This window comes from Hypanus sabinus, chromosome 7 (assembly GCF_030144855.1).
Source record: "Hypanus sabinus isolate sHypSab1 chromosome 7, sHypSab1.hap1, whole genome shotgun sequence".
Classification (NCBI taxonomy): Eukaryota; Metazoa; Chordata; class Chondrichthyes; order Myliobatiformes; family Dasyatidae; genus Hypanus; species Hypanus sabinus.
In genome coordinates, this window is record NC_082712.1 from 42070651 (window position 1) to 42090649 (window position 19999).

The window sequence follows — 19999 nt, forward strand, 5'->3', positions numbered from 1 at the left end:
AAGTCCAGGTCCAGTGCTATAAGTTGTCACAGTCTGGCATCTGTCTTAGTTGCAGTGAATAACCATGAATTTTTCTGTGTCTTGTCTCATCTTGTTCTCCACAAAACATGCAGAGTCTCTTCCTGGCCGTTGGATCTCCCTGTTGGGTCTCATCTGCCAAGCCACTGTCCCTACCTCTCTGGGTGCAGGTTAAGACCCACTGGCTACTCTCACCTGGTTTAAGCCACCTGTCAAAGTGGTGTATCAGTGTGCGGCTGGTGTTACATGCAAACTGCTACTTGGAGTTACAGATCAGAGCTGAGTGGGGAACACATCTAAGTGAGCTGCCCCAGAATGGACACAAGCTCCTGCACCAGAGGTGCTACCCCCACCCCCAGACACCACATACAGCCCAGGCCTATATTAAGCTGTGGCAAAACGCATTGGGTAATGAGTAAATTAATAAAATGTAAAATGTCAACATCTCCATTCTATTTTATAAAATATACCTGTATCAACCATCACGATTGACAATTGAGCCAAAAGTCAAAGACAGAGCACCCAGCAAGAAAATAAATCCATCAAAAATATTAAGTTGGTAAGAGCTGGTCATAGAAAACTCAGTGGAATTTTTAAAAAAGTGCAGGCAAGGGCTGTGGAGGGGAGAGACAGTACAATGAAAGCAGTTAGAAAAATACCTAAGCTTCCTCCAAGCATTTGAACAGTAAATTGGTAGTAAGTCAAATCAATTACAGATCAAAAAGCAGATTCCAATGGAGTGGTGTCAGAGTCAACATTCAAAATAAATACTGGGTTTTTCCATTTTCCTCAGTAAATTTCAAACGCAGGCTGTACTCTGGATAAATTACTTCTATTGGCTATAACCTCACTTACATTTACAACAATGGGAAGAAAACTACAACTGTTCCACTCTCATTCAAAGAGTGCCTGCATTTCCAAGAATGCCAAGCTTTCAATTTAACCTGGATTATGGGGAATTTGAGGAACAGTAACACAGCAGAGTTAGTAATCACTTGGATAAATTAAAGGCAAATTGATCTAAGATTTTTGAAGAGAAGAAACAAGATTGCCCTGATGTATCACGATTTTAAGAGCTGTAGCATGAAATGATGCTTAATAAGTTTGTCATAAAGATTGGAGTCCATGAAATAATAGGGACAATAACAACCCAGCTTAAACCTTGGGTAACAGACACCTTGGTTGTAGAGAAAGATTTAGTCTTTTCACTTCCTAGAGGGACTCCCAAGGCTGGTCCTGGGGCCATTCTGTTTGATACCAATGTTTTTGATTTGAATGTATAAGGCACTCTCCAGAATGACAGACGGAACAAACTAGTAAACGATGGACAGAAATGATCTTTAAAAACATGTTCAGGGTGCTGGAATTAGCAGACAAAAATAGCATAAATGTGCAGATGAATAAGATGAGGTAATATAGACTGAAGGTCAGTCCCAGAGGAGTAAGAGCTTTGTGGACATACGTTTAAATGATTGAAAGTGACAGTGGACGTCTAGACGATGGTTTGTAAAGCCTAAAGGAGACAGCCTGTAGGCAGAATCAAGAATAACAAATTTACGCAGCAAATGTTTCTGGTCTGGATAACAGACTCAAGAATATGAGCTGGGAAAGGACTCAAAAGGTGCCAGGGCCATGTGAAAGGATGGAAAGTAGTAGAAAAGGTGGATGCGTTTAGTATGGTACCGGTATGGACTCAAGTCAAAGCCTCTGCTGAAACCTCCTGTAATAGGAGGAGACAGACCTTCTGTTGGGCAAGGGTGAGAATAAAAGTCAAGTAGGAACATGGATCCTGGGAATTTGTGCAAGACATTTAGAGAGGTATAATCAGGTCAAAAAAGATGAGTGGCTAAAGTTACTAAGATTCACAAAGATAAATAAAAGGAGCCATCAGACTGCATAAAGGGCTACTCAAATGCATTTTTAGTAATTTAATTAATTAATATCATTTTAATGCATGTCCTAAGATGTTGTACTGATCATTCCAAGCAATTCAGAATTACGTGTAACCATATACTAATGGAAAAGAAAATAAACGATGTCAATCCAGTTTCAATGCCCAAATAATCCCTTCTTAGGCATGTTATTTAAAATCCTGATCAGAGATGATTTAGTGGAAAATGAAGGGTCTTGGTAAAACTCTTATTTTCATGTTTATTCATACCAAGCAACTAATTCTCTTGTTAAAAGGCATAGTAAGTAAATCAGTGCAAGAACTAAGTGACCACTCGGCATTCTTACCAGAAAGGTGCACATTTCTGTTTTGCAGCACACATATACAGATTTGTAGATAGACTTGGCAAAAAACATCCACAAGCAATTACATGATAAACGGTGATTAAACTGAGAACTGAATGAAGCCACAAAGAGACCAATCACTTGGAATCAAGTCTCTGCAGTCAATGGGCACCAATTTACAATGCAGCTCAGTCCAGTATTACAGGTTTAAACTCTTCAAAATGGAGTATGCATTGCCAAACACAAGGCAACATCGTGCCCCTGTGTAACAGGTTTCATTTGTCAATCAACAATATCTTTATACTCGTTTCACTCACTCTTCACAAATGCCAGTACATTTATTCACAAGAACACAAAATGTCAGTGTTTTTCCATGGATTACCTCTGCTAAATCACTGCAGCTTCAAGCAGCCAGAAATGTAGAAGTCTCCTTAAATTTATCCTGATTTTCAAGATTTCACTGTTTGAGGCCTAAAATATACAACAAGGCTCATTGTAATTTACAGGTTGATTGGAAACCATTCAGTAAACTATGCCCTTGCAAAATAATTACTTAATCCTGCTCCTGTGATCCAGATAACCCTGGACCAAGAAGCAGCTACTTTTATTATCGTGCTGCTAATTTGAAAGTGTTTACACACAATTTGACATGAAATCAGTCTGACTCACACCAAATCGAAAAGCCTTGAAACACATTCTCTGTACATCACAGCAAATGTAGTTTGTTCTCATTTCTAAAGAATGCATCCCATCCCTCTGTTCTTTCCCAAAGCAGTGAACAGATTCTGGGCCAGTCAGACCATGACTGCATCGACTCCAAAGCCAAAGCATTGTTTTCATGAAAGTGGAACATCATTTTAGCACTCCGGGTACCAAAACATTTCCTGAATAAGAACTCAAGATGTGCCAAGTTGTCAAGCAAACTTAAAATGCAAATATGAATGCTGAGAGACAAGGGAAGTTGGTATATTTGGATTTGCTTTGAATGTGCCTATGTTTCCTATGAATTCTTATTTTATAAAGCTTCAGGCAGGTGCCAATTTGTCCAAATTATGGTGTATTTTAAACAATAACATAGTCGTGAAAATATTCCACTAACATTAGTGAAGTATTAGGATGGGTGGGGAAATCCGTTCACGTTCAACACGTTTATTGCTTGCACTAAAAAAATGTACGCCCTGCAGCTAAAGTCAAAGGCACAATTCCCTTTACTCTTAAAACATTGGTTTTAAGTACATTATTTCCTACAGGGATGCTCTGCCTCAGTTGTTAGGAACTTCACACCTGTAAGAAACCTAATCAGAATAATGGTGAAGGGAAAACCTTCTGTAGATAACTGTTGAATCTACCCAGTAGGTATCATAGTCTGAGCTCAGGTGGGAAAGGACAGAACATTTATCCACAAATCCTGTACTGTATTCCAAAACAGCCAGCATCAAGACACTTAAGCATCCAATTCATACTGCCAACAGTTCAGGTTTCAATAAAACTTTTTTTAAACACTCCTGACGAATAAAGTGCAGCATTCGAACAGGCAAGTTACCAGTTACATACAAAAATAGCCGGTTTTTCTTCCACTGTAGTGAAAATGTTTATGTATATTTCTAGTAGGCAGCATTATTGCTAAACGCTTATGATATGTCCATTCTAGGCTCCTCATTTCTTTCCTCTTTGGCTTCTTGAGTACTGTAGATCCTTAGTCCAGCATCAATATAGTGCTGCAAATATTGTTCAGCAACCTGAAATAGAAATGGATCAAAAGGTCAAGAGGACTGTTGGCATTACACAGGGGGTACAGAACAATAATGGGACAAAACAAGTAGTCGTCATAATCGTTTGCTTGCAATCAAACTCAAGGAGAAAGCTCCCAAGCTTTCAAAATGGTTCCTGATCCACTTGGTCCTGCTGGCCACAATGGAGTCAAAGGTTACAAGTCATTTCGGCTTTGAATGGAAATTAAAATAGGGAAACATGAGAAATAGGTTGCTGCTAGGCTGCCGATACCTATTTTTAAATAAAATACCAGAATAAAATGCTTTGCCACACTGGCTCAAGCTCACATCTCAGCTTGGTTAGATAAGTGCCATTTGGGTGTGGAGATATACCGTGATCCTGTTCACTCTGCAAATTAAACTGAACCCAAGGAGTTATCCAAAAAGCACAGCTGCCCAGTTTTCTTGGATATCAATTATCCTTCAACCAGCAGACATAACAGAATCGCAGTATCTGAGGGAACTCTACCATGCACAAATCATTTGTTCTGTGAGCTCCGGAACGTGGCAACACATTGATATTCTTTGGAACATTCCAAGGATGGGAAAGACATTACATCAATGCAAGGAAAACAACTTGGAATGGCAGACCATTCGAATAGAGTTCAAACCTGTCCTCTACACCAGAATCTAGGGTTTGCAACGAAGATTTCAAAGGTCCTTACAGTAAATCTTTAAAGCATACAGTGCCATCAACTTGGTGCACAACATTGGCTTTCCAACCTGTGATCCATCAATATGTGCTGCCACATGGCACAACAGCAGATTTAATCTCACAGCAGCCTTCATGTGCACACCATCTTTCTCAATGCCATATACAAATACGGCTTGTATTTGGAATAGACAATTTCTTCAAATGGAGACCAAAAAAAAACCACAATGCATTAACTAACCAGTATGAATGCAAGTAGAATGTTAAGTTATTCCTACATAAACAAAGCTTCATTTCATAGCAGCCTAGGGTTTCGGTTTGACCGAATCAATGGATGGGGAGTAATGTGCAAGGCTACTGACTAGAAGGATTATTGACAATGTGTTCCAAAGGTACCAGGCAGAATTTTAATTCAGCAATACACAGCAGAGTTATTTTCAAGTCAGGATGGTGTGTAATTTGGAAGGGAATTTGAAGGAAGCAACATAGTTGTTCTCAACCTTACAAGCAACAGGCCCGAAGTCTTTGGAACTGCTGTTAACAAACTGGCAGGTTTTACAGAGCAATTTCTTGATGGGCACTTGGATGGAGGAAGAGAATGCAAAGGATGAAGTATGGGGTAAAGGCCCAGGATGGTCTAAAAATTCACGTGTGTTTGGAGTTATACTTAACCAGACAAGTAAAACAAGTCCATCAAGTATTGTATGCCTATTGCAGTTGGAAGAGAATATTGACCAAACGTCATGGAACACCCAGCCTCCAACACGCTTCTGTAGCCACAATAACCCTTTGGCTGACTGTTAAATTTCTGCTCAGTGATATTTTACCATGTACATCTGTCATATGTAGCAACACTGATTATGCTAAAAGTTAATGGTAGGTCTTGCTGAAGATGCAGTATAAGTAACTTATTAAATCAAGCCTGAATGTTGTCACATATCCCCACCTTTGTCCCCTGGGAAGCTCTGGCTTTGCCCAGCATAGAACAATGTGGTAGGTCCCTAGTCCTCTCCAATGATGAAAGGCTTCTGAAAAGAAGGCAAGCTGGTAGGGGTTGTCTGTGCCTCATTTGTCTTGTAAACAGTTTTGTAAAGAGACAAAGTAGGAGGGATGAAAATAAAGATGGAGGACCTTTCAAGACTTGATCAGAACTTAGAAAGGGACAGATGTTGTAAGACATACCTGAGGGTTAATGCTGCTAAGCACATTCTGGAGAATGTGGACATCTTGCAACTGAAAACACCATTTGAGCTTTTGGAAGGCAGATAGAACTCATTATAAAGACTCTAGAGCTCGTCCCTGAATTCCATTTGCCAAAGGCTTTGTTTGGGGGGGGGGGGGTGTTGGTGGGCTGGGAGCATAGGATTTTGAAATTTTGCATCAGCAAGTTGCAAGAAATATCTGATAATCTAAGCACATTAGTGATGGCTGAGTGTGGATCCAACATTGATTTTGGCAGGGCTTTTGACATGGTCACACACAATTGACTGATCAGAGCAACAGAGGCCCTCTATAGACAGCAAGCTGAGCCCAAAACTGGCTCAGGAGCTGAAAGACAATGGTCTGGCACTTTATGGGCCAGATATTTCCCCAAATACTGGAGGCAATAAAGGAAAATGGGAAGCTGGATAACAACAGTAGGCACAGAGCTATATCCCCAGAAACAAGACCTGTTCAAATGGACATCAACTCATTCACAAAAGCAAGCCACACTCCAATATTTGCAAAAACGAGTTCTAATCACAAACTTGTAGCCAGACGAATAAAACAAAAGTGAATCCATGATTTTTTTTTCTAAGAGCAGGTACTTGCCTGTGGCAAAGACTCGAACACCTCCACAGGATACCGACCACGAGCATCCAAGTGATTCTGGTGTTGGGCTGCTTTCTGTAGTGGCACCGTATTGGCAAATTCTCGTACCCGCTGGATGAATGCTGCTAGTTCAGCGTTAAAGGCGTCCATGTATCCCTCTTCGGCTATCTTTGTACAGGGTGAAGCAAGCCAGTGAGAAAAATGAATGTTACCTTGAGCAACTCAGCTTAGGATTGCAACGGCCAACATACAAGAGGGAACATTGAGAGGCTGCATCTTTCAGGGAAGAGTAGACAAAGGTTTAAGCAGATGGATTAGTTCTTATTTGCTCGACTTGAATAATTATCAAGCATGGATGGAATAGACTGAACATTGTGATTTAACTGCCGGAGATTCTAAACAGAAACAAATTACTCCTGGGGCCAGGTTTCCTCCAAGTGCTCCAGTTTCCCCTCACATCCCAAATATGTTTGTTTATTGGCTCCTGATAGGCGGGAGGCAGGAAAACCAAGTGGTGACAGAGGCAATGTGAACACGAAATGGAATATTACAGAGAGAAAAGGTGAACAGTACTGTCGGACATGTTGAGAACTGGCAATTACTAAATGGGCTGAATGGCCTGTGTTGTAGAAAATAGTAACATGTTATAACATGTAAACCATCTTCAGTAAGCTACATGGAACAGAGATACAACATCTCCAACATCTGCATTTTTTTGTACTTTCATTTACATGGAGGTTATATCACCAAGGATACTCAAGTTTACAGCACTGTTCAATTTCTAATAGACCTGTTAGAGAATTTCAGCTGTACCACCTGTGAAGTAACAAATTCAACAAGTGCAAATCTAAGCACAGAGTATTGCAGGCACTGGAAATCATAAATACAACTGAAAAGGTAGACAAGGTGACGAAGGCATTTGGCTTTCATCACTTGATGATGATGGAATATAGAAATTGGGAAATTTTACAGCAGTTGTGCAATGCACTGCCAAGACCAACACCAAAACAAGCCCCTTTCCTCCCTCCCATCCCCACAGAGTCCTCTAATGACAGGACAGGGCCCAGGCCTCCAGTCTCCTACTTTCAACTGGTATCAACCCCTGGACTTGCCAATGTCAGAATCTCAGACTCCAGGCATGAATTCTGGACTCAACAATTGACTGGACCTTGCACTTCCATGGACGCCCGATCCAGTGACCCACCATCCTAGGACTGCCCGATATCCAGGGACATCCTTCATCACTTGTCCACGTCTTTGGCCTTTGAACATGGAATGAAAACCTAGACTCCAGCCTGACCTCTAACTCCACATCCCTGTCCTTAAGCCATAATCTGACCCCCAACTTCCCTCTCTACCCCCTCAAAACCATCCTTAATAAATTAAGAAAAAACAAGCCTGAGCCATGATGTCAATGAAGACCACAGCTTGCTGCCATCCTGACTAGAAGTTTATTCTTTATCTGAAGTTTATTCTAGACTGCACATAATTTATGTCATGACCTTACCCTTGCTTTTTCAAAAAACTGTCGGAAGCAGCCCCGGGGATCCTGTTGAAGGCTTCTGCCCAGTTCTACAATGAACTGCATAACGACAGCCTGATGTGCCACTTGCTCCATCAGTGCTTGTTTCTGCAAAGTGAACAAGACCAGATTACAACAAAGAACAGGCAAAGTACATTTAATGCAGAAATCAGTAACAGCAAGAATAAGGAGAAACTGTACGTTAAATTCCTCCATTCCTTTTGCACTTAAAGAGCACTTTCACCATGTGAGGCGACTGGCTAGTTTACCAATAACTCTAATCCATTGGTCATTAATATGAGAAAGTCTGCAGATGCTGGAAATCCAAAACAGCACAATTCCATCATTTGCTGAAGGTTTGCATCACTCAGAACCCACTATCTCACTGGTAGGAGATGCCAATAAAATGGGCTTCAGTTAAATCACTCTTCATGAAGTTAACAACCTCCTTCTGCAATTGTATCCTTGATTTCCTGACTGCTATCAGCAAAGATAGGCAACTATATCTTTGCCACAATCTCCCTTAACACTGGTGTCCCGCAAAGCTGTCACCTTAGCCCCTCTACTTTATACACTGTGGTCAGATTCTGCTCCAGCTCAATCTACATTTGCAGGTGAACTGCTGCCGTGGGCCAAATATCAAAAAAAAAATGATGAGTCTGAGCACAGAAGGAGGTAGACAACCAAGTGGTATAGTATTAAGACCACCTTTCCCCTTAATAGCAGTAGCTAGTTATTTTGTTTAGCTAAAAAAATCAAATTGTGAAGTGGGGCAGACTGCAACCTATCTTTATCAATGATGCGGAGATGGAGACAGTTGAAAGCTTTAAGTTTCTAGGTCCAGGTTAAATTCCTTGCCCTAGCTCCTATTTCATTGTTAATCATTTTTGACATGATAAACTTTTGATCTCTCAATCTAAGCCAGGGTCAGCAACCTTTTTGCCTCTATGGGCCGAATCACGTATTAATGAGCAAACGGTGAGTCAGATAAATGCCGTAAAAAACTTGAAATATGAGAATTATCCATTTAAATACATCCAGTTACATTTTGCTTCAAATTAATGAATAATGCATGCTAGAAAATCATTTGTGCTTAACCAGGATGCCAATTAGTAATCAAAGACCTCAGTTTAGTTGCAATTTATTTCAATCAAGGCATCTTTTGAATCTATTAAAAGGACACAAAGAATCTTTAAATATAAAATGTATGAACATGATGCATTGAATGGTGGTAAATTAAGTATAATAAAAAAAAAGAAAATTTTAATGCAAACAGTTGATAAATCAATGTGAAACTTGATGCTGTTTGTTGCTTGAAAGCTTCTCAATATTGGGTGTCAGACTTGGTGATGCCAAGAGCAAGACATTATCCAGATGGGCATCAGTCAATCTTGTTTTCAAATGGTTCTTGGTGTGCTTTATTATTAAAAATAATTGCTCACATAGGCAAGTGCTGCCAAACAATGATGCCATCTTTTTTGCATGGTCTACTAAGTTAGGACACTTCCCAGTTGAATGAATTTATTTTCTATAGAAGTCAAGCACTGACACATCTTCAGAATGAAATTTCAATCTCAATTCCATTTGAAAAATTTCTGATGCAGTGTCTACTTCCACATCAAATGGAGTAGCAACAGCTTGAACTCATTTGCATGCAAGCAAAAAAAAAATAATCAGCAAAACGAGATGAAAACTCTTTTCTCAATTCTTGGACCATATTCACAAAAATGCCTGGATCTTGTGCTTTACTTTTTTTGAAAAGTGGGAAAATGTACACAATTTCCTTTTTGAAGCTGGTACTCCCACAATTTTTAAACATCTGCTGACATTTCTTCAACATGTGATCGTTGTTGCTGACAGGCCGATAGATGCAAATAAAGATTTCTTTTCAGGACAAACAATATCCACCACTGCCCGTAAACATTCTTTGACAAACTCTCCATCTGTAAAACTCTCCATCTCTCCATCTCTTTCTGCAATATGTTTTGAGATTTCAGAGCTGGCACAGGTATTTCCTTCATTTTCACTGCTTTCCTTGGCAAAAAAAATGATGTGCTTTCCGAAACTAGCTTTCATTCGCTAAACTTTATCTTTGCTTGCCCAGTAAACTTGTTAAAATTTCCACTATGGCGGGTCTCGTAATGTCGCCTGATATTTGCCACCTTCTTCTTCGCAACATTTTCTAGGCAAATGAGACAAACTGCTCGATAAAGAAGTAATTTAGTGTCCAACTGTCTTGGAAATTTTGGCACTCAGTGTTTACCTTCCTGTGTTTTGCATTCATTGCCATTGGAATTTTTTTTTTCTTCGATTTTATTTTGAAACACGAGCTATTCAACAAGTATCATAGCACATGTAAATATCTGGATATTTAGCATGGATTTCTTGTTAAAACAGTGACACTGTTTCTGTTTACAAATTTGAATGATCCCATCTGAAAACCTGCGCATGCATGGAGAGTATCTAATATATATTAATAAAGTAGTCTGCCTTCCCATCATTCGTATATACCAGTGTTTGGTTTGGAACAAACGGAACCTGGGGCCAGTGTAACAAGATGCCATGCATGTCCATCAGTGTGGTTGCATAAAACACTCCGAATGGGGGGGGGGGGGGGGGAGAAAGAAGAAAAAAAAAATCGCTCGCGGGCTGGTTAAAATATCTTTGCGTGCCATAGGTGGCCTACCCCTGCTCTTAGCCATCATTGTCCTTGTATCTAATTAAGTACCTGCTCTGCACTTTCTCCATAATTGCAGCAGTGAATTCACCATTCTGTTATTGTTTTCTTTTCACACTAACTCAATGTATTTGCGTGTGAAATGATCAATGATTTACCAAATCATCTCAAGCATTGGTTCCCTTTCCACTTCCAGTATCTTGGTTTTTATTAAGCAAGATCTGTATGCCTCTAAATTGAAAGTGGGTTCTATCTCACTCCATGCATAAACACTCTCCCCACAGCCTAGAGAAACTGAAGATAGCCCAAAACAAACCCTACATTTTTGAAGGGCATCAATTCCTTTCAACCTTACCTCCTCCTCTTTTAAATGAAAGCACCACTTTATCAAATAATTAGCAGTTTCTTGACAAACTAGGTGGGAATGATCTGACAAGTATCTCTGACTGTCAATCCAACGCTTCAACATGCCTAGATGGAGGAAAAATATATTTTATTCCACCTTTCTGCCATAGCCAATGTGAAAATTACACTTAAGAAAATAGGCAATTAAATCTGACAAACTTGTATTATCAATAGCTATAATTTCCTTCCAGGTGATGGTGGTTCAGCATCACCTTGGTCTGCTTCATTTCACAAGTTGCAGACACTGACATAAAGCTACAAAGACATTTCTGGGATTTAGAACCAGTGAAAATGGAACAGTGGCACATTTCCAATTTCAGATGTAACTGACTTGGGGAAGAATTTGCGCACAGCAGCATTTGAGAGTGCCGCTACAGATAGCTTCCAAATTAGTTAACAGTGCAACTACTGTACCAATGATACGTAATTTCTTTGCCATGGATTTTCACCACAGAAACAGACATCTTGTGTGAAATTGCTGTCATCTAAATCGAGAAAGGCTGCAGCCCAGGACTGCCACAATCATTTCACAATGATTTCACAATCATTGTGAAATGTTGTTCATTGGAGAAGCAGCGCGAGGTTTAAAAAAAGCTTGTTGCCTTTTGGAAATTTTTGGCAGTTGCATCATAACAATCTCTTAGGCACTTGGCGGAGGCCAATAAAAAGCAGCAAAGTGCAAGTAGGGTGTGCAGCGTTGGAGATTACAGGATTCAGAAGCATTTAAAAGAAATGGGAAGTGGGAGAAATTTGGAAGTTTTTAAAAACCAACAGAAGGCAACTAAAAGAGAAAAGAGGAAATATGAAGGCAAACTACCCAACAATATAAAAGGATATCAAAAGTGTTTTCTGACATACAAAGAGTAAAAGATGCAAGAGTGGATATTGGACTGCTGGAAAATGTATTGGAGAGGTAGTCATTGGGGACAAAGAAATGACAAACATAAGTATTTTGCATCAGTCTTTACTGTGGAAGACAATAGCAGAATGCCAGAACTTTGAGAGTGTAGCTGCTATTTCTAAAGAGAAGATGCTTGGGAAGTTGAAATTCTCAACGTTACCTAGACCAGACTGTCTACCCCCAGTGTTCTAGAACAGGCAGCTGAAGAGATTGTGGAGGCAATTGTAATCATCATTCAAGAATCACTTGATTCTGGAATGGTTCCAGAAGAATGGAAAATTACAAATGTCAGCAACATAAAATGCTGGAGGAAATCAGCAGGCCAGGCAGCATCTACAGAAAAGAGTATAGTCGATGTTGCAGGTGGAGACCCTTCATCAGGACTGGAGAAAACGAAATGAGGAGTCAGAGTTAGAGGGTGGGGGAGGGGTAGAAGAATCATAAGGTGAAATTGGGAAGGGGAGAGGAAGGGTGAATTAAAAAGCTAGGAAGTTAATTGGTGAGATACAGGGCTGGAGAAGGGGGAAATCTGATATTAGAGGACAGAAAGCCATGGAAGAAAAGGGTAGGAGCACCAGAGGGAGCTGATGGGCAGGTAAGGAGATAAGGTGAGAAAGGGGCCTACCTTCCTCCATCATCAACCATTTCATGCACTTCAACCTTCATCCCATCCTCCCGCCAACCCACAAGGGCTAGGGTTCCTCTTGTTATCACTTACTAGGCTCTGCCACATAATTCTCCATAACTTCAGCCATCTTCAAAGGGATCCCGCCACCACGCACATCATTCTCTCCCCTCCCCTCCTTGCAGTGATCGCACCCTTCGTGACTCCCTTGATCATTCATCCCTCCCTACTCATCTCCTACCTGGCATTTAGCCCTGCAAGCAGAACATGCAACACCTACTCCGACACCTCTTCCCTCACTATTATTCAGGGCCCCAAACGGTCCTTTCAGGTGAGGTGACACTTCACCTCTGAGTCTCTTCGGGTCCTCTATTGTATCTAGTGCTCCTGGTGTAGCCTCCTGTATATCAGTGAGACCCGACGCAGAGTGGGAGGCTGCTTTGCCAAGCATCCATGTGCCATCCAGCAGAAAAAGTGAGATGTCCCAGTGTCCACCCATTTTAATTCCACTTCCCATTCTGACATGTCAGTCCATAGCCTCCATTACTGTTGCAATGAGGCCACACTCAGGTCGGAGGAACAACACCTTACATTCCATGACGGTAGCCTCCAACCTGATGACAAGAACATCAATTTCTCGATCTTCCAGTAATTGCCTCCCTCTCCCCCTTCCCCAGCCCCTTCTCTATTCCCGTTTCCCTCATTCATCTCCTCTGTCTGGTGCTCCTCCCTCTTCTTTCTTCATTGGCCTTCTGTCCTCTATCAGATTCTCCATTCTCCACCCCCATATCTCTTTCACCAACTTCCCAGTTCTTTACTTCATCACTCACTGCCCTTTATAACCTTGTTTTTCTTCCTCCCCTCCCCCCACTTTCTAACTCCTACTCCTCATCCTTCTTTCTCTAGTCATGGCTCGAACCATCGACAGTACTCTTTTCCATAGATGCTGCTTGGACTGCTGATTTCCTCCAGCATTTCATGTGTGTTGATTGGATTTCCAGCATCTGCAGATTCCTCTCATTTGCAATTGAATTACAAATGTTACTCCATTCTTCAAGAAGGGAGGGAGGCAGAAGAAAGAAAACTCTACGATAATTAGCCTGACTTCAGTGGATAGGAAGATGTTGGAATCCATTGTTAAGGAGGAGGTTTTAGGGTACTTGGAGGAACATGATAAAGTAGGCCAAACTCAGCATGATTTCCTTGAAGGGAAAATCTGCGTCACAAATCTGTTGGAATTCATAGAGGAAATAACAAGCAGGACAAACAAGAGTCAGTGGAAGTTGTTTATTGAATTTCCAGAATGCCTTTGACAAGGTTCTGCACATGAGGCAGTTTAACAGGATAAGAGACAAGCTCCTTTGGGGTCAGTATTGACATCACTTTTCACATTATGTGTCAACAACTTGGATGATGGAATTGATAGATTTGTGGCCAAAGTTGCTGATGATATAAAAGCAGGTGGGGGGCAGGTAGAGTTGAGGAAGCAGGGACTCTGCAGAATGATTTAGATTGGGAGAATCTGCAAAGTGGCAGATGGAATACAGTGTAGAGAAGTATATGGTCATATACTTTGGTAGAAGATATAAAAGCATAGACTTTTTCTAAACAGAGAGAAAAGTCAAAAATCAAAGGTGTAAGGGGACTAGGGAGTCCTTGTGCAGGATTCCCTAAAGGTTAACATGCAAGTTGAGTCTGTAGTAAGGAAGGCAATTGTAATCTTAGCACTCATTGTGAGAGGACTAAAATACCAGTGCAAGGATGTAAAGCTGAGACTTTATAGGTCAGACCACAGTTGGAGTGCTGTGAGCAGTTTTGGACACTTATCTAAAAGATGCGTTGGCACTGGAGAGGGTCCAGAGAAGATTAACAAGAATGATGCTGAGAATGAAAGGGTTAACATGTGTGGAGCGCTTGATGACTTTGGGCCTGTACTCACTGGGAGTTTAGAAGAATGAGGAGAGATCTCACTAAAACCCATTGAATATTGAAAGGTCTAGATGGATTGGATATGGAGAGGATGTTTCTTATAGTGGGTGCGTCTTGGACCAGTGGGCAAAGCCTCTGAATAGAGGAATGCCCATTTAGAACAGAGACAAGAAGAAATTTCTTTAGCCAAAAGGTAGTAAATCTGTGGAATTTGTTTCTATGAGCAGCTGTGGAGGCCATGTTATTGGGTATATTTAAACTGGAAATTGATAGGTTCTTAATTAGTGAGGACATCAAAGGTTATGGGGAAAAGGCAGGAGAATAGGGTTGTGAAGGATAATAAATGAGCTATGATGAAATGGCAGAGCAGACTCAGTGGACCAATGTCCTAATTCTGCTCCTATATCATATGGTCTGTTTAAGCAGAAATGATTTCTTTCCATTTGAGAAAATCTAAATGTCACAGGTGCTGGAAAGGAGAAATTAGAAACATAAAGTGTCAGAAACACTAAACAGGTTTAAGCAGCATATCGGTACAGGGAACAAATCTTACATTTTTGCTTTTTTGATTATGTGGTGTACCTAATCTGGTTCTAAAAAGCTGTCCACTTACCAAAGTGCCTGATCTGTTGTTCGTATTTCTGTGCAAATGTTGCATTTTTTCCATATTTGTCTTCCTCTGCTTCTTTACATTTTGTACTTTTGTTGATCACACTCTATTTTAAAACAAAATAAAAAGCCATAAAGAACACAAGCAGCATAGAGCATTTTATTTCCTTCCATTTTCCACCCAAAAAATGCACGTCTTGTCGACACGCTTACAACTCAAACAAAAAAAAACATGTTTCCCCTCGTTCCAGGTGAAACGTTAGTACAGGTTGAGTACCTCTAACCCGCTTTTTTTTTTGAGCTCTGCCAAAAAAATGTCACAAATAGAAAATTCCACAAGGCGCTGGGAAGATTCCCGGGCAATGTGCAAGTCTACATGCCCCAGATGGTTGTGAGAATTGACCTCACATACATGATGAACAGAAATTAATGAAAAGTACTGTATAAAATGAAAAATTAAGATCTTGTGTATTGAAAGAATAGATTTGTCAGTGGTGTGAACGTATGCCACTTAAATGGTATGCTGATCATAAAACAAGCAAATATCTATAATCCTGAACTGACTATTGAATGTAATTGTGAATATTCAGCAGGCTGGTTTCATAATTTCAAAAGGCACAGCATTAAATTAAGGACTTAGTATTTTTAAAAAAAAGATTTTGCGTCTGCTGATTATAAAGCAACAGAAATTCATTGATGAGTTTGTGAGGATCGTTGCTGATGAAAATCTAATAGCAGAACAAGTCTACAATGCTGATTGTTTTTATACCTTCATAAAACCTAAAAGAAAAGTGAACTGTAACCTTTTAATCAAAACATAGCATCGTAGGTGGAGACTGAAAGGCTGCCATTGCTTGTTGTCCAACAGCTGATTCAGGTATTCTCCCTCTAGTGTGCTGCTTTTGTTACTCTGTACACGCAGTTTCATTAATGGCATATAATAATTTGTTTTACTGTTAAGTGTGATGAACAAGTACAAGACAGAGACTGCTTACCGGTAGTACACAAATTCAGCATCTGAAACGCCAGTGACCCCAGTCTCATTATATACTCCAAAGTCGGAAAAAATCCAAAACACTTTCGGCCCCAAGAATTTCAAATAAGGGTTAGCCAACCTGTGTATTTATGGCAACAGTAACAGCTTCTTGGTTATTGAGGGCCAAATAGCAGCCCAAAAATTCTAAAGTCTAAATTCTAAAAATTCTAAATGGTGGTTCTGAATGAACACCCTGTGGTTTCAACGGAAACACTTAATACATAGAGATCCACCTGATAAATATTGGTGGTAAATGTGGGTGCATCCAATACTGAAAATGGTATAATGGCCCAAAGCCTCAGTGTTGAAAACAATAACTTGATCACAAGCAAACTTTGTGTGGACAAGCAAAATCAACTAATATAACCACAGAGATTAAATCAATTTCAGCTCTTCAACATTCTCCACCACCCATACTCACAAAACACTGAATGGAGATAACAGATCACCCAATGAGTCCTTTCTCTTTTCTTTTTGATTATTGCCCAGCACGAGATGGTGGAATCTTTTATGCAGAGTGGTGAGTGCGTGGAATGGGTTGCTGACAACGATGGTGGAGGCAGATATAATAGGGTCTTTTAAGACTTTTGGATAGGTACATGAAGCTTAGAAGAATAGGTGGCTATAGGTAAGCCTAGTAATTTCTAAGGTAGAGACACGTTCGGCACAACTTTGTGGGCCAAAGGGCCTGTATTGTGTTGTAGTTTTTCTATGTTTCTGTGTATTGCAGAATAGCTTGCAATTTTAAACCACTGCATGCATTGTAAGCAGGGCCACAAAGGATTTCACCTTCCTTTCATCACAAAAAAAGGGACCAGTTGGACTTTCACGCTTCAATATTACCAGTTATAAATCATTTATAACTGTATTCAGTTTTGGGTAAGGAGTGTAGAGGTTAGCGTTGGATTTGAACTAATGTTCTCTACATTTGTCCAGTAACAACTCTGAATTATGATTAATGCTGGAAACACAGTACCTTATTAAATACTTCTTTACTGACTGTATCAATATTCCACGAACTCATTCTCTCATTCCAGATCAGCTCTTCTTCCTTTTGCCTCCATTCATCCTCTTTCTTTTTCAGCTCCCAGTATTCAGTCTGTGCTTTGGCACGCTCTTGTTCCAAAGACTCAGAGTTGTGCAGCTCCAAATTGCAAAGTCTCTGCTGAGCTTCAGCCAGCTTCCATCTGCACTCCACTGTCTTCTTCATCAACTCCTGCTCCTTGTGACAAACACTCTCCACACCACCAGTACACACCTAGAATGTAGGAGGCATTGCCCAAAAGTATCGAGGGACAAATGTCCCACACAGCATGGAGTAGGCAAAGACACACAAAAAAAAACAATCAAATAGTTTTACAGCACAATGGACCAGTAATGCTTGTGTTCAAGTCAACTTTACCAGAAGTTCCCAAATTGGGTCAAACCCAATAAGAACCTTCTCAATGCCAGCTTACAGCTAATTCGTTTTACCCTTGACATCAAGAATCAGGCAGAAGCATTGGTAATAACCAAAAGCCAACAGCAGGCAATATCCTTACTCTAGTGATGAAAACCTTTGCTCTAGCCATTAGTTGTACCTCTCGCCAAGCTGCTCAAATCCTATAACAATACTGGCACCTACCTGACAACTTGGACTACTGCCACACATGCCCTATTCTGGCTAATTGCCAACTCACCAGTCAACTCTCAAAAGATAGAAGAGGCTGCTGCTATCAAGTAGCACTCATTCAGCAAAATCTGTTCACCAAAGCCCAGTCTGGATTTCACCAGGGCTACCCAGGCCTCACCACAGCCTTAGTCCAAATATGGACTAAAGAGCTGAGTTTCAGAAGCAAGATGAGTCACCACCCTCACAAATGAAAATCCCTATTGTTGAGATTCATACTTGGCACTAAGGAAGGTGGTTGAGAATCAGTATTAGAAGCCCTGGGACATCAGTGAAGAAGTTCCCTGGGTGATACCCAAAACCTACCATCTACAACAGCTTCATCAATCTTTCCAAAATATTCATATTCATCGCTGATCAGAAATGATCAAACTTCTTAGCTAACTGAAACCAGCAAGACACATAAGGAAGTGTGCAAGCTAGAAAAGTGGCAGATAATGACATTTTCACAAGAGCACTAAGAGACAGGAATACAAATTAAAATATCTACTGCTGGCATTTAGTACCTCAGCCTCAAGCACTGAAGCTATCAGAGGCTGGACGACTCTCCTCTTATCACACTTCAGTTTTCATAACTCAAGAGCACTTCTCCAGTTGCCTAGATGAGATTCACTCCAACAACTTTCAAGAGCCTTGACACTACACAAGAAAAAGTCTCCGGAACTGACACCCGATCTGCCACCGGCACCAAGTATCTGCAATTACTTACTTCGATCACCAACCCCATGACCTCTACCATAGGCCACCACCTTACAAGCTAACAGAAGTGTACAGTACAGGAAAAGGCCTTTCAGTCACCATGTTTGTGCCAAGCACGACAAACTAAACTAATTGCATCTGTTTGAACATGGTCTACATTCCACCATTACCTGCCTGTTCACGTGTTTGTTTGAATGCCTTTAAATATCGCTTTCATATCTGCTTTAACCATTTGTTGTAGCAGCTCGTTCTTGGCTCCCACCTTTCTCTACGTTAAAAAAAAATGTGCCTACCCTTTTAAGCCTAACCTCTCTCACCTTAAAACTGTGATCTTCAATATTTGACATTTCCACCCTGGGAGGAAAAAAGATGGTCTACTCTATTTATACTCCCTTTCCCCCGTACTCCTGCTGGGCGCTCCCTTCGCAGTAAAGCCCCCCCCCACTCTTCACCCAGAGGCTCTACCCCTCTCCCCCACCCCACCCACCCACCTACCCCCGTATAATGCGGGCCGGCCGCTAGGGCAAACTAGTGACTGCCAGGACCAACCTGGCTCCGCCACGCTACCCCAGGGAGGAGTCTATATTTTTCTCCGCCCTCGTCTTCCTCCTCGCCGTCGTTATCGGAAGCGGCGCCGGGAAAACCAGCCTGATACTCCATCATCTTCGGCCGCTCCCTACGCGCCCGCCCGCCCGCCCGGTGTAACAAAGCGGCCGGAGCACGTGACCGCGCCTGCGTCAGGAGGACTTCGGGGGGGGGGGGCGTGTGAACGTTCGCATCACGTGACGCGTCACCGGCCCGGCTGTGTGTCACGTGATCGGAATGCAAGCGATGCAGTTGGCGGCGTGGGCACCACGTCACTGCGCCAGCGGCCGCAAACTGGCAGAGAGGGGCAGCAGCTGCTGTGGAATGCTGTCTGCTGGTTGCGGGCAAGGCTAAGGTCCCGCTTCGTCCTCTGCACCAAGCAATCTGCTGCAGGAACTGAGCAAGTCAAGCATGATCTGTGAGGAACTGTGGACGTTTCGGGAAATACTACTACTCACCACGCTCAGATGGTGCAACAGATTGTTGCCTTGGAAATGTGCAGTTTGCAACCAACCCCGCGGCCACCGACGGGTGCACCTCTGGCAGCGTAGGATATCAATCAACACCCCAGTGGCCAATCATTCGTTTTAATCCAATGGTCCCACCTTCCCCCTCTGCCCTTGATCCTTTCAACATCTTAAATACAAATTGTCACGTATTGAGGTACGGGGTGGGGGGGATATTGATGCTTCTGTTCATTCAGATTAATTACATCAGTGCATTTAGGTAGTACAAGGTAAAACTAAAACAATATAGAATAAACTTACAGAGAAAGTGCAGATAAACAGTAAGGTGCAAGTTCATAACAATGTGGATTATGAGATCAGGAGTCCATCTTATTGCACTAATTCAG

General features: G+C 41.3%; 1 protein-coding gene across 2 annotated transcripts; it reads right to left on the reverse strand.

Moving 5' to 3' along the window:
- Positions 1-2149: 2149 nt before the first annotated feature.
- Positions 2150-19267, reverse strand: cdc37l1 (cell division cycle 37-like 1). 2 transcript variants are annotated; one of them, XM_059974614.1, is made up of 7 exons: positions 19111-19267; positions 17170-17451; positions 15162-15264; positions 11044-11159; positions 7997-8119; positions 6490-6657; positions 2150-3992 (listed from the first exon to the last, which is right to left on the reverse strand). In XM_059974614.1, the coding sequence occupies exons 1-7, from the start codon at positions 19222-19224 to the stop codon at positions 3885-3887; spliced, it is 1014 nt and encodes a 337-aa protein (XP_059830597.1). In that variant the 5' UTR covers positions 19225-19267; the 3' UTR covers positions 2150-3884. The 2 variants fall into 2 exon arrangements, with proteins under 2 accessions (XP_059830597.1, XP_059830598.1); XM_059974615.1 differs by lacking the exon at positions 19111-19267 and adding an exon at positions 18879-19006.
- Between the last annotated feature and the right edge of the window lie 732 nt (positions 19268-19999).